The 23,161-nt window shown below is 48.7% G+C and overlaps 3 protein-coding genes across 5 annotated transcripts; 2 read left to right on the top strand and 1 right to left on the bottom strand.

Moving 5' to 3' along the window:
- The first annotated feature begins 48 nt into the window (after nt 1-48).
- LOC133493521 (heterogeneous nuclear ribonucleoprotein A1-like) lies at nt 49-4,239 on the top strand. 3 transcript variants are annotated; one of them, XR_009793044.1, is made up of 11 exons: nt 49-204; nt 757-873; nt 949-1,095; nt 1,163-1,373; nt 1,460-1,549; nt 1,616-1,699; nt 1,782-2,027; nt 2,108-2,215; nt 2,870-2,931; nt 4,059-4,118; nt 4,220-4,239. XR_009793044.1 is itself a non-coding variant. In XM_061806961.1 (10 exons), exons 1-9 carry the CDS (start codon nt 193-195, stop codon nt 2,917-2,919), a joined length of 1,065 nt encoding a protein of 354 aa, XP_061662945.1. In that variant the 5' UTR covers nt 49-192; the 3' UTR covers nt 2,920-2,931; nt 4,059-4,188. The 3 variants fall into 3 exon arrangements, 2 of the variants coding, with proteins under 2 accessions (XP_061662945.1, XP_061662939.1); XM_061806961.1 differs by lacking the exon at nt 4,220-4,239 and having other exon boundaries at nt 4,059-4,188; XM_061806955.1 differs by lacking the exons at nt 4,059-4,118; nt 4,220-4,239 and adding an exon at nt 3,095-3,490.
- nfe2 (nuclear factor, erythroid 2) lies at nt 4,220-8,305 on the bottom strand. Its single transcript, XM_061806953.1, has 4 exons — nt 8,162-8,305; nt 8,014-8,092; nt 7,846-7,941; nt 4,220-6,981 (listed from the first exon to the last, which is right to left on the bottom strand). Exons 1-4 carry the CDS (start codon nt 8,179-8,181, stop codon nt 5,773-5,775), a joined length of 1,404 nt encoding a protein of 467 aa, XP_061662937.1. The 5' UTR covers nt 8,182-8,305; the 3' UTR covers nt 4,220-5,772.
- A 5,013-nt stretch (nt 8,306-13,318) lies between these two features.
- Nucleotides 13,319-16,368, top strand: copz1 (COPI coat complex subunit zeta 1). Its single transcript, XM_061807141.1, has 9 exons — nt 13,319-13,470; nt 13,858-13,926; nt 14,008-14,089; nt 14,232-14,323; nt 14,804-14,859; nt 14,961-15,038; nt 15,130-15,181; nt 15,259-15,297; nt 16,018-16,368. The coding sequence occupies exons 1-9, from the start codon at nt 13,414-13,416 to the stop codon at nt 16,063-16,065; spliced, it is 573 nt and encodes a 190-aa protein (XP_061663125.1). The 5' UTR covers nt 13,319-13,413; the 3' UTR covers nt 16,066-16,368.
- The last annotated feature ends 6,793 nt before the right edge of the window (nt 16,369-23,161 follow it).

Here is a 23,161-nt window from a genome sequence, read left to right as displayed (position 1 = left end):
AGGATTCTGACCAATGACTACTCTTGTTGTAATGACGCCGGGCCGCAGCGGGAACTCCCGACCAATTGCTACGTCGGAGAAGAGGACGTGTTGCTATTTCTGCTCCTGTTGAGGGGCAGTCTTCGGTCGCTTTCCTCGCGCACTTCACCTTCATCACTGAAATTCAACAGTCGGTTGAACTTGGACGGCGAGATGTCGAAAGATGTGAGTAGCTCGTTATCGCGATACGTCTCGAAAGAATCCGGCAGGAATGCGCTTCATTTTGTGCTTTGCATGCTTTTTATGTTTGCTGGCATTTTGAATCCGCGACACGAACCGCAGCGCCGCCATTTTATAAGCGCCTCTGCCTCGTGGTCTATTGTCCTGACCATTTCCGCGTTGTGCTCCTTGGCGATTGTGTTGAGTAATTTCACACGCGCGCATCTCAGCCCGATACCAACACAGTTGCGGCTCTGGGTAACGTTTCGTGTTTTGTCAACGATTTCGTTGGTGGCTATTGGTCATCGATTCAATCGCCTTCTGCTACCAGACTGTGGCGTAATGGCGGCGATGTCGCTCTCCCCCACCCAACCTGAATTGCAACGCGGAATCCTCGCCGCTTCTTGCGATACGTCCCATTTTCAATCCACGTCCCGACTCTTTGTCACTTGCAGTGCAGAAGAAGCCCGATCGATGCCGCCGCCAGTGTACGTGCCCTAAAAGCTCGCGATCGCGCAGTATGTTGAGTCGTGTGCCTCGTTGTCTCCCATTGTGCAGATTCCACGTGAACCGGAGCAGCTTCGCAAGCTGTTCATCGGGGGGTTGAGCTTTGAGACCACAGATGAAAGCTTGCGGGCCCATTTTGAACAATGGGGGAGTCTCACGGATTGTGTGGTAAGTGGATCTTGGAATTTTTTGCCGGACGTTTCCACAGGAGCGGACATGAACGAGCTCTCTCGTTCCTTCCAGGTCATGAGAGACTCCAGCAACAGGAGGTCCAGGGGCTTTGGCTTTGTCACCTACTCGTCGGTGCAGGAGGTTGACGCCGCGATGGCCGCCCGTCCTCATAAGGTGGACGGCAGAGTGGTCGAACCCAAGCGTGCCGTGTCCAGAGAGGTAAAAGCCGTAGTCTAACAATGTCGGCTGGGAGAAGATTTGGTTCGATCCGGGTCTCCGTTTGCAGGATTCCAATCGACCGGGTGCTCATGTTACCGTCAAGAAAATATTTGTTGGGGGCATTAAGGAGGACACCGAGGAATCGCACATGCGCGATTATTTCCAGCAATTTGGAAAGATCGAAGTGATTGAAATCATGAATGACCGGGTCACGGGAAAGAAGAGAGGCTTTGCATTTGTTACTTTTGACGACCACGACGCAGTTGACCGGATTGTCAGTAAGTGCGTTTTTGTGCGGCTCGGACGGACGACTCAAAATAAAAAGGTGCACGGTTCCCTGTACGCGTTTTGTCCCTCTGCGCAGTCCAGAAATATCACACCATCAACTCCCACAACTGTGAAGTTCGAAAGGCCCTCCCACGACAGGATATGCAGTCTTCGGGAATGCGAGGAGGTATGCGGTCGTTGCTTTTGGAATGCACGGCTTGATGATGCTGATGTGGGAGTAACGCTCGAACAGGATTTTCAGGTGGAAGGAGCAGCGGTGGCGGCGGCGGCGGCGGAGGCGGAAGACCTTATGACTACGACAGAGGTTTTAACCAGGGTAAGAAGCACCGTTTACGCTGCTGCAAATGTCTTTTTGTTTGTTTTGAAGCCGTTGCATTTTTTTTTTTTTTTTTTTTCAGGCAGCCGAGGTCGATATGGAGACAGCCATTACAACGGCGACGGTGCACTTCTCCTTCTTCTTTCTATAACCTTAACGCCCCGCCCCCCACAGCTTTGGACCACTGTACTGAAAAGGCCACTTGTTCGTAGGATACGGAGCGGTCCTGGCGGGGGATACAACAACGGAGGCAGCCGTGGTTATAACCAGGGCTACAACCAGGGCGGTGGCGGCTATGGTGGAAATAACTACGATAGCAACGGTTACGGTAAATATTGTCTTTTTATTTTGCTCGACGTGGCTGCGTGTGACTGTGAAATAATAATAATAATGTCACGTGTATTGCAGGCAGCTGCGGGGGAGGCGGCAGCTACAACATGGGTCACTATGACTCCCAGTCCCAGTCTAACTTCGGCCCGATGAAGAGCAGCTTTGGCGGTGGCGGACGGAGCTACGGTCAGTCCAGAGAAGCCGTGCGACACTTACAGATGTCATTTGTTGTTAAATTCGTGGTGGTGGAGCTGTGGGAGGCATTTTCAGCCAAGGAACCAGAACGTTCCACGAATCACTTTGTAGACTCATTTTGGCCCGAACGCTGATTTGTTCGAGGCGGATGGGGGTGATCGGCACCTTACATTGTGGGCAAAGTTAATTATTCATAAAAAATATTTGCGATAAGCTTCATTGGTTCCCCCCGTGTGGAAATTTCCATCATTTCAGCTACAATGTGACAGCACGCAGGAGAAGTTTGTTTTCTTGCGTGCTGCGTAAATGGAAACCAAAACTATTGTGTGTGTGTGTGTTTTTTAAAAAAAAAAAACACTTTGGCCTGACGGTAATGAGGTTATTGATTGCAAAATAGTCTTGGAATTTTCAACATTGGCGATATTCTCCAATGAACGTGCATTTTTCTTTTGGTTCTATGTTTGGAAAATACTCGGCGAAGGTGAGCGAGTGTATTGACGTTGAAATCTCATACTATACATAGCTCATTGCCACCATTACAAGTTTTGATACATTAAAATGAGAAATTGACTGTAAGCATGGAAATGTTCTCGACAGAATGGATATTTGGACAGTTGTTGAAATGGAATTTTGGATGCGTTTTAGGCGGTGGCTACGGGGGAAGTTCAAACAGCGGCTACGGACGACGGTTTTGAAGCGAGAACGCGGTGAGTATTTCACGCCGAGGCCGCCAGCTTTGCCGGTCTCTCTAGTACCGGGGATCCGTGAAAAGTGCGCGTACTCCTTGGGGGAAAAGAATGATAATCACTGGATCTCAGGCCGTGTGAAGTCAGTGCACAGTTAACAATGTTGTTCCGTATTGTTCAACAGGGCTGAGTACTTAGGAGAGGAAGTGACAGCGAGAGGAGAGGAAGTGACAGGGCAGCTGCAGGTGTACCTCCTAAATCTGCTCGGCCAAACATGTGGCGGCTTACGACTGCCGCAACACACGTATAATAGACTTGAAAAAGAAACACGTGGAGGGTCTTCAATTTAAGCGTTTTTTTGTGGTTTTTTTTTTTTTTTTTTTTGGTTTTGTTTTTGGGTTTTTTTTTTTTTTTGTTTTTTTTTTTTTTAAATCAATTTTAAAAAAAAAAAAAAATCTGTTTCTGGAAAGCAAGCATTCCAATGAGGGTTTTATGTAGATATTTTTGTCCTTGATCTCTGGTTTTATTTGTAACTGCATCAACGTTGAGCTGAAATAAACAAACCTTCAGTCTTTTTACAAACTTTTGTGGTTTTGGGGAGAGGGATGGTGTAAGAATGGCCGCGATGAGAGCAGGAGCCGTCCTTGCTTGCGCCGGCAGCGAGCGGACGAACGAAGCGATGAGCGAGCATCCACGCGATAGGCCTCGGCCGGCGGGTGCCGCGCGAAGGGTCGGACGCAGTGGGTACAAACGAACCGAGTGCGGCGCGGATGGTCCGGAGGATGCTAGCTAACATGCGCTCTTTGAGGCTAGCCATGGAAGCCAGCTGAGGGAGAGAAGTAGCAATCGTCGCCAGGATCATTGAAGCAGGGGAGAGTGAGAACAGAAACCCGAGGCTAGCAGGCAGCAGCTACCAAAGCCTTAGAGGCTGCCTGTAGGTAAGACCAGACTTCTCCACTACCGATTAGTACACCTTGCTGTGGTAGTCAGATGTGTCGCACATTCAACTGTTTTCACACAAATCAATCTTAACTTGGTAAATGGGCCTTCTAATGACATTTTCTCACCAATATATTTGCATGCTGGGATTTGGAAATCCCCCGCTGAGGAGTTTTTTTTTTTTTTTGACTTGCTGTTTCCGATTTCAGGGAACGAGCGCGGACTGCTCGCTGGACCGACTTCCTTTTAACCGGCAATTGAGAAATCAGGTAAAACGAGTGACACGATGGAGCGCGTGGGCAAGTTGAACTCATTTCGTCAGTGTGTACTTTTTACTGAAGTCTTTTTTTTTTTTTTTTGGGAGGACTAGTTTTACTTGAGTCAGATTGTCAAGTAAGTACTCTTTTAATTGGATACACTTCATGTTGAACAAATAATGAAGAACTTTGACTTTTATGGCTGCCACACGTTCCAAAAAGCTGTGACTGACAGTTGAGAAATCTCCGAGGCGAACAGGCTAGTTTGGAACGGGTGGGCACGAAAGAAACTTCCCTGAATTGGCAAGCAAAGACTGGGCCAGGTTAACCTCTTTGAAACAATTTTCCCCGACGTACAATTGTATCATCTCCGGTCCGTAATATCAAAAGGTTCAGGGAATCTGGAGAAAGGCTGAAAACCGACATTGAACGCCCGCGACCTTCGAGCCCCTCAGGTGGCGCTGCATCAAATATCCACATCAGTGTGTAAACACGGACTCGGGAACACTTTACAAAGACACTATCAGTCAATACAGTTTGGTGCTGCATCCGTAAGTCCAACTGAAAACTTTACTAAGGTGTACAGATGACAAGAGTGTTCTCTGGTCCGAAGAGCGCACGTTTCAAATTGTTACGGGGAATTGTGGACGTCCGGAAAAGAACCACCCGGAATGTAACGGACGCAAAGCTCAAAAGCCAACGTCTGTGTTGGTGTTGGGCTGTTCGTTCCAATGGCGCTGGTAACTTGCACTTCTGTTGACGGTTCATAAAGGTTTTGGAGAAACGTGCTGCCATCCAAGCGACATCTTTTTCACGGACGCCTCTGCTTATTTCGGCAAGAAAATGAAGAATTCCACTTACAAAGCCTCAACGCTGTCCAAACCTTTTATTGAATGTTGTTAAAAAGAAAATGTGACAAACACGACCCTGTCCCAGCTTTTCGGGAACCGGTTGCAGCCCTAAAATTTCAAGCTCATGGTTGCTAAAACAGTGGTTCATCAGCTTGAACGTCAACTTCTCTTTGTAATGTATTTAATCAAATATCGGTTGAACATGATTTGTGAATAATTGTATTTTTAAAAAAAAAAAAAAAATGGTTCGTTTGTACATCTTGTAGTCGTCTGGTTATGGGCCTACATTTCTGTAATTAGATGATAAAGTTAAATGGATTAAGCGGCAGCGATGTCAGGCAATATGTTAAAGCAGAATGAAGTAACTTCAAATATAGCAATGGCCCATTAAAAAAAAAAAAAAAGCAAAGAAGTGGGGCGAAATTAGGTTGAAGCTTAAATTTGTAAATCCTGTAGTTCAGCTGTGTAAAAGTTTATCAGCATGCAAAAAAAATTTATTTTGCTTTTTTGTGCTCCTCAGTTTTACAGATTTGCTTAATTTGTTAAAAATCTGAAACCTGTGCGGGGGGGATCTCCCCCCCCCCCCCCACATAATTTGCACGTCTGTTAAATGGACTTCAATCTTTTCTTGCAGGATTCTGGAGAACGACTGGTGCTGGCTTGTTTTTTTTTTTTTTTTTTTTTAATGTTTTTAATAAATTTTATTTTCGTACAAACTGGCGTTTGTGTTCTTTTACTCGCACAATAACATCTAAAGGGAAAAGCGTCGGAGCTGAACGAGAGAACGAAAGGGCACGTCCGCGTTTCAGAATTGTTTAGTTGTGCGGCACCAAGTAGGTTTCCCCGTCCGGCATCTGCTGCAGGTCGTACTCGTCTTCCGAGTACGGTCGTCCGGTTTCATCCGTCAGGTGGGAGAAGACGTCGGCGTAGAGTTGAGTGAGGTGGCACTTGATGTACGTCAAGCTGCGCTGGAAGTGCAATTTCTCTTGCAGCAGGCCGTCTCTGTGAGCCTGCAGCTGACCCAACTCTTGCTCCAGGTGAACGATGCTGTCCAGTTTGCGCTTGCGGCAGTTCTGAGCCGCCACTTTGTTCTTGCCCCGGCGCCGGATGTCCTTGATCAGCGCCAGTTGGGCGTCGGTCAGGGCGTACTGCGTCAGGAGCTCGTTGAAGTCGTCCACTGGCAGATTGATGATCTTCTCCATCGGGAAGGGGATCTTGAGCGCGATGGCCCGCCGCTCGTCCCTGCTCCTGCTCGCGGTCCCCGGAGGCTTTGAGTGGCTGACGGTGTGATGCCAGCTCCCTCTGCTGGGCAACTCTGAGCTGTAAAGGTCACCCGGCGTCAGCTGCTTGGCCGCTTGGAGGTTCGGGTCGTTGAACTGTGAATGGTTAGAGTGGTGTTGGGCTGTGTAAAAGGATGAATGAGGGCCCGCGTGCAGATAAGGATCGGATGGATTCTGGTAGTTTTCCGCTCTTGTGTAGCATTCGGACATAGGTTCTCGTTCCCCGTCGCCGTACGTAACGGCCGTCGCGTTCGCGGTCCGGTATCCCGGTGCCCCGGCGACGGAGTTTTCTGGCGAGGCCAAGGGTGGACTGGAGGCGAGGGAGAGACCAGAGTCTGACTCCAGATCATCACCCGAATGAACAAATGAACCTTGGCCGTGCGCTGTCCACGTCACGTGTTGCCCGGGACCCAAAGGAAGACCGCCGTTTAGCCTTCCGTCCCCTCGACTGTGTCCCGGTGAGCTCACTTGTTGCGACAGCGTCCCCGGCGGATGGCGAGAGCGGGCAAAGATCGGCAGCGCTCCCTGGTCCGCTTGTGGTCCGGAGTGCTCGTAGAGCGCCTCCGCGTCGCCGCCTGGGTGATGACGCACCGCGGCCTCCTCCGAGTATCCTCCGTCGTACGCGGCGGGAGCGGGCACGTGGTGGCAGTGGGCGGCTCCGTACGCGCCCAAAGAACCCGTCGGCTGAACGCTTTGGTACGACGGCGTTGCTTCATAGGAGCTTTCACCGGGCGTTTCCAAGCCCTGCAAAAACAAACGACCAAAACGTTAACAAATACATATTTTCCAAGTGCATGATCTGTTGATTAGCAATAAGTAGCAGAAAACGGGGTACATGTTGGAAACCATTCTAAAAATGTGGGTAAGTAAGAAGGAAATTGCTGCATGTTCCCATTGTTATGAATATTTGGCGTTCAGGCGCAATTTCAACATCAGCCTAAATGTCGAACTTTTACGGAGGAACTTGACATTCACTCGTTGATTGTATTTCAATAGTGGAAGTACAACTCCAAACACGCAGCAAATTCACAGCAGGTGTTTGATTGACGAACGGAGCGATTACAATGAAAACGTCTTCATCACGTTGACATAACCAAACCAAGACGACGCGGTGATCCACGCACCTCGCCGTCGGAAGCGGCAACGTGATTCTTGGCGTCGTAACGGATGGTGACTGGCCCCCAAATCCTCCCTCACAAGCATTTGATCGACGATATGAATGCCGGTCACCATCGTTTCATTTGCGCAATTGAAATTGACTTTTGTGAAACGGCAAAGTCATTTTGACAAGGTGATGATCCACACTTTCTTTCATGACGCGTGAAAACCTCAATCTCTCCAGAACTGATCAGCCCATTTTTAATACGTCGGTTGTGTCTCCCGACATTTTCAAGAACCGGTTGTGAATCGGTTTGCTCTCCATCTCCATCTCCTCGCTAGGAGAGAGTGGGATGTCCGGTGAGGATTCAGACATCGAAGAGCTCGCAAATGAAGGTCGGAAGGTTTACGGTTAGGTTCGGGTCAGATTGGGTTAGCCTGTAAGTGTCCAAGTGCCTGGAGGTTCGCGGGCAGCTTTTTGACGTCCTGAGCAAAAGCCGCCCCGCTTACCTGCAGCTCTGTTATGGCCATCAGTTCCTGCCAGGCCGCGTCCATGTCTGAGTTCTGGGCTCCATGGGACGGCCTGTTTGGGGTGCACGCGAACACCTTGGAAGAGAGCAGAATCCTTTTAGGATTTTTAGGACGGTACAGGACGGTACTTTTCTTTGACGGACCGACCTCACAGGTTCTCCTCGCCGCAAGCACGCAGTTGGCTGTCGAAGACATTGAGGGCACGCTCTCGTTGCCGCATTTCAACCTGGTAATGGGTTATCGTGAAATATCCGATGATGGTCCGGTGACATGAGGCCTTAGGATGTGGCGGTACCTGGAAGGAAATAAAAACATTCTCTGCAAAGTGGTGCTGCTGCCATTTGTCCTCGCGATTTCTTGTAATCCTTCGGTCAACGCGTGCTCATTTCAGGCAGTTTCATGTCTGAGAAGGTTTTTAAAAAAAATTTTGGAAGACGCTGAAGTTCCTGGACAGTTGACTCCTCCCATTAGTTGTGCCAAGCAACGATAAGACAATCTGGAGGGAAACAGCACGTGAGGCAAGACTGCCGGAGGCCTGATGAAAGAAAGCGTGAGCGTTTCTCGGAACACTGGCGGCGCCTTCACGGCCGTCATCCAAATATCAAATGTGGCGCAGGCGTGACTTTCTTGTTGTTGCTGTTGCTCTTGTAACAATGCAGATTTTGCTTCTCGGGTCAAACTGACGACTGTGAATTGTTTTATAGCCGCTCACCGAGTACGTGAGCCATGAAAGAAGCTTCGCCCGCCCAGTCATATTTCATTTTCATTTCCAATCGTCAGTTAGGATGTGTGATTTGTCAGGTTATTTTCAATGAATTCTTTGGGTTCTCTAATTTGGACAAAACATGAATTTGCCAACGTTTTCTGAAATGGATGTCAAATGCTTTACCCGCCACACAGCTGGTGAATAAAAAGTTAGTTTATTACCGGAGCAGTTTGTAGGTGATTCTGCAGAAAAATCAAATTCATCAATTTATTTTCCAAACCGCTTATCCTTACAAAGGTTGCAAGTCCCAAAGAGTGTGTCGCACTGAAATGACTCGACTGCCGGTGGAATGACTCGCGTAAGAACGGCTCAGACCGGAACATTAACGACAATGTGCGCAAAAATCTGGTCACATTTTGTACTGCGGCGGAATGTCCGACCGACTCAACGTACCTCCCCACGGTGAATGCTGCAGCTGCTCCAGACGACAAGCGACGGCGGCGCGCTCTGGACTCCTGCGGGCGCTGTTTCCTATCCCGGCCCACTGTGTGCGCGTTGTGTGCGGCTCTGCTCGGCGCTCCGCTGAGCCACCGGCATAAATGGGATGGCGTTCCTTCCTCGTAAGCGCCTCTCGCATCCTTAATAGCGCGCTCGCACCCCAACCTCCAAATTTCCCCTTTGAACCACAAACCAACAGTCTGGCACGAAACACGTCAACGATTCGGCCACTCAGCGTTGCAAAATTCCCTCCGGACCATTTGGGTGCGTTTGATAAGGGCCGGGATTGATACTTAGTGGAGTACAAATGGAATGTACGATCTGCCACGGCTAAGAAAGACCTCATTGTTCCTCTACCTGGGCCACAGTTCCAGAAAGTAGAACGGGGGGGGGGAACGGAGGCCAGAGAGTCTCAAGTCGCAAACGTCTTCAGTCTTCCACCCAGAAAAACAAAAACAAAACCATCTTGTAATGACTCACAGCGCACCCCCGAATCTGTGAGCGGACGACAGCAGCGGTCCGCGTCGGCCTCACGATTCTGGCCTTGAACTTTCCGTGTGACGTTTTCTCACGTATTCCAAAAAGACTTTTTGGGGGGTACATTGCCCCGAGGTATGAATGCGAGCGGGAATGCTCGTCTGCCGCCAGATGAGATTATGCCCTCCGATTGGCTGGCGACCGGTCCGGCGCGTACCTCCGCTCCGATCGAAAACGGACGACGGCGTTTGGGCTCTTTTATGCTCAACACGCAAACCGAGTCATCCCAACAACTACAAACTTACATCGGGTGCACTCCAACGCGGTCACGCGACAAAGTCCGCCGCTGTAACGATTTTCCTTCATTAAACTACGACAAACTACAGTCTAAGCCGTCTTCTAAAACAAAACGCATATAGCTACTATCATACAATGAAGGAATGCATCATCGGGTTTTTCTGAAATCGAATTTCGGACTGTGACCAAAAAGAGTCACAGGGTCGTGCGTCTTTCGGGAAAGAATCAATGGGCAATGTCAACTTCTGCCCGGCCACTACGCCACCCAAACAAATCCCAAAGTCCTTTTGGATTTTATCGGTGACCGGTGGGAGCTTTTACGACGTAGGGGGCGGCTGACGCAGTCGACAAAGGTGAACGTGGACCGGGAATGGAGGACGGGACTTCCCGAGCGCTTCCAGCGAGGACTTCCCGGCCGGCCCCTGACTCAAGCGCCACAAGCGTGTTATTACTGCGACCGCAGCGCTTCGGGCTGTGGACGCCGTTCCCGGGTCGACGCCCACGTGCCTTCTTTTTCTTTGTCGGCTTCAATACATTTTTTGGGAAGCTCTGCCCGTCAGCTTTTTTCAATCCGGAGAACAACAGCCAAAAGTGCTCCGTGGCCGGCGGTTGCCATCATTGGAAATACCAAAGTTGACTGCGAGTAAACGAGACAAAACGAGAATGGTCCAGCGTTTGCAGTCCGGACCACTCAAGGCGGGGAGGTCACCCGAAGAGGAAGCGTCCGGTTTTTTTTTTTTGTTTTTTGTTTTGTTTTGTTTTTTTTTTAATATTTCTCAGAATATCTGTCACGCAAGCTTTTCACACATGACCTTTCCAATAGCTGCAAATGAGGAACTTTTAGCAAATGTCACAATCAAGTCTGCCTGTCGTTCAAGGTGTTTTGATCGAGATAATTCTTTGCAACCACTTCTGGATTGCACAATGGCTTTCTGATGCTCGGCAGGTTCATTTTATCTCCAGATACAGTAATTTGGAGGTTTTTGTGTTTATACAATTTTAAACGTGCACTATTGTGGTTTCGGCCTTCACGTTTCATTTACAACGTTTTCGGGCGTGGGGCAGGGTAGTGCACCGGTTTGCAGTTTTTGGACAGTTTACATAGAGCAGTGCCTTCGGGTACACACGATTCGCCTTCCAATTTTTTGGGACGCGAGCCGTCATTCCTCCAAATCTTCTTACAAGTGCAGACTGGACATTAAAAAAAAAAAAAAGTGGCGACGATGACTCAACTCATTTGACAGCAATCAGCCGTTTGGCAGATACAATAAGGTGAAGGATTCTAAAAATATATATATATATATATATTTATATATATATATATATTTATATGTGTGTGTGTGTTTATTGCCATTCCTACCTGAAATTTACTGTCAAACTAAAAGTAAAACAAAGAGAATTTTGGTTTGTATGACGGCTACATATCTAGCTCAATGCTCATAACTAAATAGCATCATCTCTGCTGTGGTTTAATAATGCTTTGAAAACCAAATGGTGCAGCAAAAACAACAAAAAAGAAGGGAAAAAAACGGTAACCGTGCACACTTGTATATTTTGTTATCCTTTCCAAATAGTGACTAATATTAGTGCCGTACTGATGAGCTGGCACAGAGTCGAGACAGTAAATACCAGTGTGCTACCAGCGGTTTTGGACTTGTAGATGTTTGTCATGTTACACTTGCCGTCTCCACCCAGAATATTCTCAACTTGTCGATGTGAAACCGCCACGTCGCTCTCAAGTTACTGCAAAGTGGCAAACTGGAGGAATCGTCAATGGCCAAGTCACTCAATGATGAAATTAAAGTTGAAAGTCATAATCTTCATTATTACGTCATCACTGGCGTCGGTCTACTGAGGCAAGATCATTCAAAATGTGATGGGATACTGGAAAATAATATTTACAAACACAAATAGATCCATTTTCTTAGCCACTTATCCTCACAAGGGTCGCGGGAACGCCGGAGCCAATCCCAGCTGCCAACGGGCAGGAGGCGGGGTACACCCTGAACCGGTTCCCGGCCAATCGCAGGGCACATCGAGACAAAGAGTCGCACTCGCAATCACACCGACGGGGCAATTGAGATGGTCCAGATGATGTGGGAGGAAAGCGGAGTGGCCACCCGGAGGAAAAGCCACGCAGGAACGGGGAGAACATGCAAACTCCGCACAGGCGGATTGCACGGGGATTGAACCCGGGACGCTTTCTGTGGCGAATCAAATTGCAGTACATTCAAAATGGTGTATTTAGTATTTGCGTGTACTTATTTACACAGCTAGTACGACTCGGGTCGTTGGATACGTGGGACTACTTTGAAATGTCCACGAGAGGAGAGGAGAGGAGAGGAGGAGGAGAGGAGGAGGAGAGGAGGAGAGAAAGGGAGGAGAAGAGAGAAGAGGAGGATGTTGGCTCCCGGAAGTTCTGCTGAATGTTGATAAAAATGAACTTTTGGTTTGAAAATAAGGAAGTGGCAAACTGTTGTGGTTGTGCTGCCATTCAACGAGGACAAAGAGCCAAAATACTTTCTGTCTTTGCAACAAACACAAGAAAGTCATCAATCAGTCAATCACTCTGTGCTTGTCGTATCTTCGATCACATTTTCAAATTGACATTTTTCATAAAATCACGCTTTCCTTACAAATGACAATTTTCCGCAAACGTGACACGATTCATGTCGCGTACTGATGAATGTCCCTCCGTCCGAGCCGCTCGCCCTCACGAGGCTCCCGGGAGTGCCGGTGCTAACGACGCCCTGAACTGGTCGCCGGTCCATCGATCGGTCGCAGGGGACATTCGGACACCACGAGCGGGAGACTCGGAGTGACTTTTCAAAAAAGATAGCACGTCCGGTTACGGTGGCTCAGGTGGAAAACATTGGCTTCACAGTTCTGAGGTCCTGGGTTCAATCCCAGATCCGCCTGCGTGGCTTTCCTCCCACATCCCAAAAACAAAAGCACATGAATTGGACACTCTAAATTGCCCCGCAGGTGTGATTGTGAGTGCGACTGCCGGCTGTCTTTGTGTGCCCCTGCGATCGGCTGGCGACCAGTCCGGGGCGTACCCCGCCTCCTGCCCGATGATAGGCTACAGCAGTGATTCCCAAACGGTCTCTTTCGGTGTGCCGTGGGAAGTCATCCAATTTTATGTAATTGCGGAAAAAACAAAAACAAAAACATTGATTCCAAGAAATAATGTATCTTTCTTTATTCATGTATTTATGCCAGTGAGGCACAATGACAGACAGAACAAAGAAATCCTCTTCTCTTAGATGGCAGGAAGTACATACAGTCATTCGTCGATCCATTTTGGGTGACATTTTTCAATTGTAAAACATGTGCCTTGGCACAGAAAGGTTGGAAATCACTCCCGGTACCCTTGTGAGGATAAGCAGCTCAGAAAACCGATGGATGGATGGATATATATTTATTGTAAACCAAAAGTTGTTGCTCCGTTGTTTCAGGAAAAATGTTGTTGTTGTTTTAGTCTGAAAAAATGTCGGGCGAGTGACGTTGCGCAACTTCCAGTTGGGTGCAACATCAGCCAATAGGAAAGAGCCTCATTCGCTTAGCGAATGACGCAACTTCCGGCAGCTTCGGGAAGGAGAAACAAGATGGATACTCCCATACTGGTAATGGAGCCTCTAGTCTTCATTTGTTGTCGTCGCTTTCTGTCTTTGGCTACGCAGTGTAATCCTACAGGCAACATTGCGATCTGAGACGGCGTTTTTTGGTCAGCCTTCCGAGGAGCCAAATGGCACAAAGCGTTGGCTAACATGCTAGCATCCGTCAGCTTCAGGGTTAGCTCGGGTTTCGTGGGCTGCTGATGTGGATGTGTCACGTTTTAACTTTACAAACGCGCTGAGCTCCACTTCACTCTTGTCTGGCATTTTGAAAGACATATTTCCTTCACTTGAGCGTGTTCGCCGTTTGCCAAGTAACGCGGCCGCCGGGCCTTGGAATGGAAATGTCGTCGTCGTCGTCTGTGTGCAACTTTTATGGTCTTGCATTTTGAACAGGAACCGTCGCTGTACACCGTCAAAGCAATTCTCATTCTGGACAACGACGGGGACAGACTTTATGCCAAGGTATGGGACAAGACCTAATTCATTCATTGAATATGTTTAGACTTGTGCTTTGATTAATTACCCCGATGACATTTTTTGCAGTATTATGATGACACCTACCCCACAGTGAAGGAACAGAAAGCCTTCGAGAAGAACATATTCAACAAAACACACAGGACAGACAGTAAGAGAGTACACCAAATTTGAAAAAAAAAAAAAAAAAATGTTGCGTTTTTTTTTTTTTTATCAACAGGACATTGTTGATAAGTAACCCCCTTTCCCTCCTGCCTCTTTTTTGTTTTTCTTTTTTGTGCGCGTGCGGCAAGGTGAGATCGCCTTACTGGAAGGGCTGACAGTCGTCTACAAGAGCAACATCGACCTCTTCTTTTATGTCATTGGAAGTTCACATGAAAATGAGGTAAGCCCAACGCGCCACAGTTAAGAGTTCTGGCCAGTGAAGAATGCCCCAATTTGCATTTAAAAAAAAGTTGTAGTGCCACGAAGAAAAGTAACGAGTACAAACTTCCATTCGTGGTCGTAGTCATTCTTTTTTTTGAACTTCATGCATTTTCCATGCAGCTTATCATTATTCTAGACCAATAATGAATGAATGCTGCATCTACGTCACCGTTGTTGACGTCGTTCTTTGAGCTACATTCGTTGGTTTGTTTTCAAAAATGTAATCAAAAATGCACTTGTCCCAATTCTCTATCAATGACACTGACCTTAATTTTCTATCAATGATTGGAGACAATTTTCAAATGAGGGAATTTCTTATTAGTGTTAAATCGCTCCGAGGTTCAATTTATTAGCGGCGGACACGAGGAAATAGTGCTGCATAATTGTTTCGTAATATTGTGTGATAAAAGTGAGTCTAAACCCATCTTCACGTCAACAGCTTATGCTCATGGCTGTTCTCAACTGCCTTTTCGACTCTCTCAGTCAGATGTTGAGGTACGCTATTGACTTTGTCAAATTTTTTCTCTTCATATTTTGGGGGAAAAAAAAAAAAGTCACTTTTTTTGTTGTTGTTGTCCCCTCTGGTGAAACTGCAGAAAGAATGTTGAGCGCAGGGCTTTGTTGGACAACATGGAGGGGCTCTTCCTCGCCGTGGATGAAATCGTAGATGGGGGGTGAGCTGAGCGTCTGGCTGGTGTTTTTTTTTTTTTTTTTTGTACTGCAGGCCGTTGGCGTTGTTGACGTGCTCTTTGCTGCCTCCTGCAGGGTGATTCTCGAGAGTGACCCTCAGCAAGTTGTTCACCGAGTGGCCCTCCGAGTAAGCGCCTTTTTTTTTTTTCTACGTTGTTTGTGTGTTTGCCCAGAATCCAAATACAAATATTTGATGTCTCGAAGGGGGATGACGTTCCTTTGACCGAGCAGACCGTCACACAGGTTGGTCACACCTCCAAGTGTCACTTTTTCAAAAGTGGCCATTCACCCATTCACAAAAAAAAAAAAAAAGTTTTTAACACCCCCCCCCCAAAAAAAAAAAAAAACAAAACAAAAACCAGACGTTGCGCTCCCGACTTCTTTCCAAACTGGTCACGAGTTAGGGACCACTGCAGTCTTGCTTTTTAGGCTTTTAAGAGACTAGTCGACGTGCGGAACCGTGAAGCGGATCAGCGGTGAGTGACGTACGTCGCGGCTCGAAGCGACGCGTGATCGGTCGCCACATTCAAATTGCGGCAGTGCCTCCGGCGTGTGGAAATATTTGACCCGAAAATGAGACCAGTAGCGCCGAGACCGAACGGTCGTGTGAAAAGGAAGTACGGCCGTCTCGATGATCGGATCTTAAAAAGGGAAGCAAATGCAAACATTATTTTGGACAAAAATATGAGCCCCCGTCAGTTTCAACACGCCACAATGATAATGTTGCCTTTGTGAAATAAGAATGAAAGTTTTCACGATCCCGTGCGGCAGCCACGTCGACTGAAATGAATGTCGGGGGCCGGCCTGGCGCTTGCGTTGCGAAGGTCACGTCGGGGCCGCCCTGGCGCTTGCGTTGCGACGGTCACGTCGTGACCAGAGCTGGAAATTGTCACGGGGGGGGGGGGGCACCCCCGCATACGCTGTGAAGCTGAAGCTGTACGACGACGACGTTTCCTTCAACAGGTTCTTCAGTCCGCTAAAGAACAGATCAAGTGGTCGCTCCTGCGGTAGTCGCGGCCGAGGAGCCGAGACGGCGCCGACCCGCGAGTTCCTTTTTCCTCGTCTCGTCTTTCTTCTTGGAAAGGTTGACATAGATTAACGGGGATCCATTAAGGCGAAGGTGAACATTGGCCTTTTGTCTTTTTGCATGATGAAAACCAGCATCTTTCTTTCTCTCAAGCCAGCTGGTGACAACATTCCACACATCCCATTTTCTGATTATGCGTACCGTACTGTAACGTCATCACAGGGTTATTTTTCATTTTGCCTTTTGCCATCAGACAATTTCAATAAATGTTTATTGATGCAATCTGACACTTTTTTTCTCCCCCCCTTTAATTGCACACGGTGAGGAAAACTTCCCTTTTCTGCTCGTGAGCCATTCAACTTCTTTAGTCCTTCGAGGGCTGACAAAAGCGAGAGCGCCACCCGCCGGCCGTTCCCTCACAATGCAGCAGTTGCGTCTCGCCGGCGTGCCGTGAGCCCATCACGTTTCCCTGGCGCCGGCCGTTCCCTCACAATGCAGCAGTTGCGTCTCGCCGGCGTGCCGTGAGCCCATCACGTTTCCCTGGCGCCGGCCGTTCCCTCACAATGCAGCAGTTGCGTCTCGCCGGCGTGCCGTGAGCCCATCACGTTTCCCTGGCGCCGGCCGTTCCCTCACAATGCAGCAGTTGCGTCTCGCCGGCGTGCCGTGAGCCCATCACGTTTCCCTTCCTTCCTCCTCCACGGTCGTGCGTGACAAATCGTACGGCCACGATTGCGTCCTCGTCTCGTCGCTCATTTTAGTGCCAACGAAGGGAGAATCGGAACGGGTGTCGTTACGCGATGAATGTTTGGAGGACAGGGATGGAATGCTTATCTGCGTTCTTCCAAATGTGTCTCCAAGTCCAGCGTTGCACGCAGCTGTCTTGCAGTCATGTGTCATGGCCGCTTTTGCGCTGACAAACTGTACTTGTAACCGACGCCTTTTGTCAAAAGCACGGAGTGAGAAGCTAGGAGAATTTTACAGAAGTGGGAATATTTTTTTTTTTTACATCTGGTAATTTGGTCTAGACGTCTGTAAGTATAAAACAAATGTGTCATCCTCAGCAGAGTTACCCAAAAAGCATCTAAAATATTATTTGTAATGTTTGACTGGAAAAAGTCATAAATGTGAGAAGAGAAATGAAACTTTATGGCCCAAAGAAAAACTGTTGTAACTCCTCCACTGGTTAAAGGGATGAAATAAAGTTGGCATCACCCCCCCGCGCGCTAAAATTGGATCATCCTTGATTGGAGCGAAGAGACGAGAGAGAGACGGGATCGCTTTGGATCTCACAAAATGCACTCGAGAGAGAGAGAGACGGGCGTCATTCTTTTGTATGTTCGCAATTACAAGAGAACCAAATAAAAGATACAAGGAGAGGTCAAGAAACAGACAAGTCGAGAAACACACGCGAGTTCACCGAAGGGTTGAAGAGCGCAACGTGTCCACTAGAGGGCACTCGCGTTTATTGAAGAGTTAACACGGTTTGAAAAATGACGACTGGCATTTCGGCTGAATGTTGTTTTTTTTTTTTTCCTCTTTATTGGAATGTGCGGGTGTATGACAAAGTAAACGAAAAGGAGAATGCCGAATTTGGGGTGTTGTGCAGCTGACGGCAATGCAAAACGACCCCCCCCCCCATGACTTGTTTTTTTTTTTTTTTTTTTTTTTTGCGACGCACAAATAAGCAGTCAACGAAAGTCTTATGGGGCCGCGCGGGGGGGGGGGGGGCACATCAGCCTCCGGTCTGATTCGGAACCTCCAACGAGAGACGCTCGACGGAATCATGAATGGACGCCGCCCCATACCAAGTGTGGAAGTGGAGAAGGAGCCCAGCTAATCATTCTAAATGGACTCCATTATGGCCGCGGTTTACTGCGATCGCATTAGTTTGCGGGTGGAACGAGGACAGCTCGCGTCCCCGCGGAAGAGGGCGGCGGCGTGAAGGTCAGGAGAGCAGTAAATGTGATGAGATGAAATCTTGGATCCCGCCTCACCTACGAGTTCACGCTGGTTCTTTTGGCTCCTTTCGATTAGCTTCGCGGCGCCGTCGGGAGCTGCGATGGCTTGTTTCCATTCGCTAATTACAGTTGCTGCATCGTTAAAAAAAAAAAAAAAAGGAGGGGAAAAAACCGGCACGTAATTTATTTTAATTACACAAGAACCGTTTGAAACGCGCTGTACATAACCGTGCAGTAAACTTGTCAGAAAGGCGCGAAAGCCTTGCTCGTGATCGATACGTACGGTCCTTCTCTTTGGCTCGTGTGCGAATTAGTCGATAAATGACAATCATCGCGAAGGTTTGACGAGGCGGGGCACCCGAGCGCCACAGTCGGAACCGCGATGCTATTTTGCACCTAGCACGGCGCTATATTGGCTGAGCAGGACAAAGGGCGAGACCCTGGTGATATTTCACGACGTGGCGTATTCAAATGAGCAAGACAACACGATGACGTCTCGTCTGTACCGCAGCCGCAAAAAGGAAAAGACGAAACGGTCTAACGTGAATAAAGGGCAGTTTTGGAAAATACAAACACGAAAAGGTCGTTAAAGGTTACGCTAGCGCACGTGCGCTCATGCGCAGGAGGAAGAGGAGTGGGCCCGGGCTCCGGCGTGCAGCAACCGTGGGCCCTGACGTGGTTTATGGCCCCCGCCGGCCTCTCCGGAATGCCACGGAAGAGAAATTCAGGCCGACTCCCGCAAGAGGCGGCCAAAAACAACACCTTCCCCGCCGCACTCTTGCCTGCCTTCGCCATCATTCAGCAAAGCTGTTTATGCCCCCCGCCCAAAAAGAAAGAGACAGCGTTCATTGTAATGACAAAAATGACTGTAAATTTTGATGCTAATGTTTATTTTTTGTTGACGTCAGATAAAACTGTCAGCGTGAGTGCGGTTGGTTTATTGGATGTCGTTACAGGTTGGTGAAAAAAAAAATGGTGGGCTTTGTTAAGTTACAGCTCCCTCCCTCCCTCCCTCCCCCTTTTGGACGGGAATAGCGTTGCCTTTGCAAGATCGGTTCTTTTACGATTCGTGAAAGATTTATTTGATGAAAATGTCCCAAGTTTGATAGGAAAATGAAAGCGGTCCGCCAAGGGCGTTGCTAATGCCCGCGATACTGGAGCCGCGTTTCGCTTTTCCCAACGCGGGACATTCCGCAAGGCGGACTTCACAACAAGCCTCAAAGTGGTCTCGTTCTGCACGCACATTTGTTTGGATCCGACCTCGGAGCGGCGCTTCGCAGGTTTGCATTGGCAACGGGGCACATCTGGAGCGGACCCCCCTCCTCTGCATTTTCTGGGCCGCAATCCCGAGCTCGCTGTGTCATGACAGCTCGACATTCCTGGGTTACTGCTGTTATCAAACAGTCAACACTTTTGGAGCGCCGATGATGCAAAACAGTACTAAAGATGGGGCGATTTGTCATTTTCATAGCACACACACACACACACACACACACGGTGCCGTTAAGCTTTACGAGGCCCCCCCCCCCCCCATCCCCAACCCCCAACGTGTTTAGTCTTGTTTTATGCAGAATAAAATTCGTCCGTGAGCCAGTTGCTTTTTGGAGCCAAATCTGCATATATTTTTGCAGCAGGAGCAAAAGAATGCGCCCCCCCCGCCCCTCCCTCTTTCTGTCATCTGCTGACTCCCCCCCCCCCCCCGCGGATTCCCCAACCGCACCACAACACTGTTAACAGAGACGGCCGTGACAGATTTACTACCGCCGTCTTTCCATTGGCCGCCAGGGTGACGGCCGTGATTTAACGCCGTCCTCTCATTGGCCAAAACCCGACAGGCGAATTTACGAGCGCGCAGAGATTTGATGCCTGCCGCCTTTGAAGTGAGTTACAGCCCAGTGGCTTATAGGACACAGAAACAGTGTCAGGTTGCAATCGTAAAGTCTTTTCCCTGAAGGGAGGTGGCGCTCCGGCATAATAGCTCTGACGTCATCAACGGGGGGCGGGTGGGGGTCCGAGAGACCTTGTGAGCCCGGAGAAAGAGCAGAAAAATGTGCCAAAGGTTTGTAGAAAACGAGATGGCCGTGCACAACACCCCGGTGGGGCGATTTTGCGCCAAACGTCAAGCACTCCTTTTTGGTTTGGTTTCAGGGGCTCAAACGGCGAGCGGCGAGCGACGCGATCATCCGTCAGGCCTCGCGACAGCCTCGACCCGCGGGTAAATAGCACGGCCGCCCCTGGCCCGTCCGTCAACCCGCTCGGCGTTTCCCTTGGATATCGCATCCTTCGCTTTGCTATTTCGCATTAAACCGAAGGTCAGCTGCTCCAGCGCGCCGGCCAATAAAATTCTTCACAGAATGGGGGGGGGGGGGGGGCGTTTTCTCTGCGTCAAGGTGCGATTGATACCCGAACCCGTCGTGGGCCGCCAAGGTAACGGCGATTTTGTTGCTGCCAGACTTTTGTTGTGGGATTTTTGCCTGACAATCCCGACATATTCCGGGAAAAGACTCGCTTCCAACTAGCGTGAAGTCGACTCGTCGCTAATCGCGTTTTGCGCTCGCACCGAATGGGCCCAAATGCGTCAGCCTGTTTGATTGATTTCTGCATTTTGCTTTGACCTTGCGAGCGAAACTCATCAAATCAAAGCAAAACAGCTTTCCCCAGATTCCGATATCCATTTTTTTCACTGGTGTGACGTGACTCAGCCCAGCCGCGTCCTCACGAGGATCTTCCGTGTTTATTGCAGATGAAAATACGACATCCATACAGTATGTCGCATTTACACACACGCAGCAACTAACGTTGGGAATTGATGTTGACTTCTCGAAGTGGCTAACCTGAAGACTAAGAACTACGTAGTACGGAATTGCTTCACTAAAAGCACTTTTTAAGATTCCCGTGACGACGACCTGACTCGATTGGCACGGCGCAGACGACGGCCTCTCCTCTGCGATCTCAGACTCTGCAATCCCCGCGTGCAGTGAGCTAGCAAGCTAGCAAGACCTACAGCGTGACAGTGCCACTTCCCTCCGGTGACTTTTTGGCAGGACCGCTTTAGAGCGCCTCGTTGTCAGCTCTGAGCGCGCACACCTCATACAGAGGAGGCGGAGGGAGGAGTGGGGAATTTTGTTTGTTTTAGGGGGGGATCAACAGCGGTTCATCACAAAAGGGAGGGGGGGGGGGCATCACTGCCAGGGCTGGAGGCGATGCTAACACCCCACACACATGCACGATTGCACACTACTGGTTGGCCTCTGCACAGACATTTGGCGGTGCGCACCCCCGCAAAAAAAAAAGAAAACATGACTTCAAAGTACTGTAGTGTATAACAATTCTTGAAAATAGGAGTGTACCGCTTTAAGAGCTGAGTGGAGGGGTGTTCAATAAAAAAAAGTGGCAACTCTTTTCCTGATTGGCCATCAGCGAGGGTCTTACAGTACAACTACAATCCAAATATTGACTTTGTACCACTCGGCAATGTATGTTGGCTGCTCCGTCCAATGAGGCGATTCTTTTACAGTTGGCCGCCGCCGTCAAGCGAAGACGGGAATATTTGTACTTTGAGAACACTGGAATAAAATTGTTCCTAAGAAAAATGCTCTGATGGCAAAGTGAAAGCTGCAATCGGACTCGTGTCATTCAACGGATGACAAGACGACGCATCCAAAATTCGACGGAACCTTCGGTGGAGACTCTGACAGACGGGACACGGAGGCCAGACCACAAGACGCAAAACAATCCGAGGGCCAGATTGGTATTTGCAAAAAAGTAATCAGCCCAGATGACGCGCAATCGTTTCGGAACAAAGATTCCACCCCCCCCCCCCCCGGGTTAATGAGGGCAAGATTAACAAAGTGACAGAAAGAGAAAGGAAGGATCGACTCGTGATCCCAAAAAGTCACCTGGAGGCTCGCTCAGGACTCGGCTCGCGTGGCCACTCGTCATGGCTGTCCACAGTAACAGCAGAATCAATTCTGAAGTCCACGACAGTATTTTCTTTGGCAATCCGTAGAAAAATGTCTCAAGACCGTTTTCGTCATGCAAAAAGACAAGACAAAAAAACCCCAAAACACACACGACAGACGGGACTTCCTCGGGTGGTGGGGGGGGGCACTGGAAGGTCTTCGACTGACCACGTCGAGCACGGCGCTGAAAGAGGCTGCGTTTCACATGAAGTCTGCTCCAGGCAACGGGGCGCAGGCTTCGTGCACTTTTTGCAAGGCAGGCCCGGGACAGCAAACATGAAAGTGGCTTTATGAATTTCAATATGCAAAGTACTCTACAAACTCCCCAAAAATTGGTTTTCCTTTTTCTTTTGGAAAGACTGTCGAGTTACTAGTAACAGCTGTAGTTCAAACCCAGTTCCAATGAACAAATAAAAAGTGAATGCTATCATTTACAAATCATGTTCAACTTCTAGTTCATTGAATTCACGCCAATGACAAGATATTTAATGGTCAAACAAGAGTTTTATGGCTGGAACAGGTTCCTAAAAAACTGGGACAGGCTCATCTTGTCCCAACATTCAATAAACGTTTGGAAAGTGAAGACGCTAATTATTGAAGCTTTGGAGGTGCAATTGGTTCCCATTCTTGCTTAATGTACAGCCTCAGCTGCTCAACAGTCCGGGGTCCCCGCCGTCGTACTTGACGCATCATAATGCGCCGCACATTTTCAATTGTGAGACAGGCAGGCCAGTCTACAGTCGTACCCCCCACTCTTTTACAACGGCGCCACGGTGTAGTAAAACGTGCAGAATGAACCCCCCCACCCAGCCTCCCCTTCCGCTTCATGCGGAATCCACCACACAACTTGATCAAGCACACGACGCTTGAACAGAGAAAGGACAACAAATGGTCGCCTCTCTCTGGATTCAAAAAAATACGTGTCAAATTTCTGTGGCGATGGACACACACGTAAGGTACAACCAAGGACTAGTTCTAATCCTCGACCATGGAACATGTTGGGATGACGTTTTGGCAGGGCCATCACTGACTGGTTGCTATTTTTGGGGGAGGATTTTGCTGCCATCAGGGTTGTTTTCAGTAATTGGAAACAAACGACTGACTTGAGTTCAGGCCACTAAAGAACATTGCATTTATTTGCTTTCCATACACCTACTATT

Source organism: Syngnathoides biaculeatus, chromosome 2, assembly GCF_019802595.1.
Source record: "Syngnathoides biaculeatus isolate LvHL_M chromosome 2, ASM1980259v1, whole genome shotgun sequence".
NCBI lineage: Eukaryota > Metazoa > Chordata > Actinopteri > Syngnathiformes > Syngnathidae > Syngnathoides > Syngnathoides biaculeatus.
This window is presented reverse-complemented; position numbering and strand designations above follow the sequence as displayed.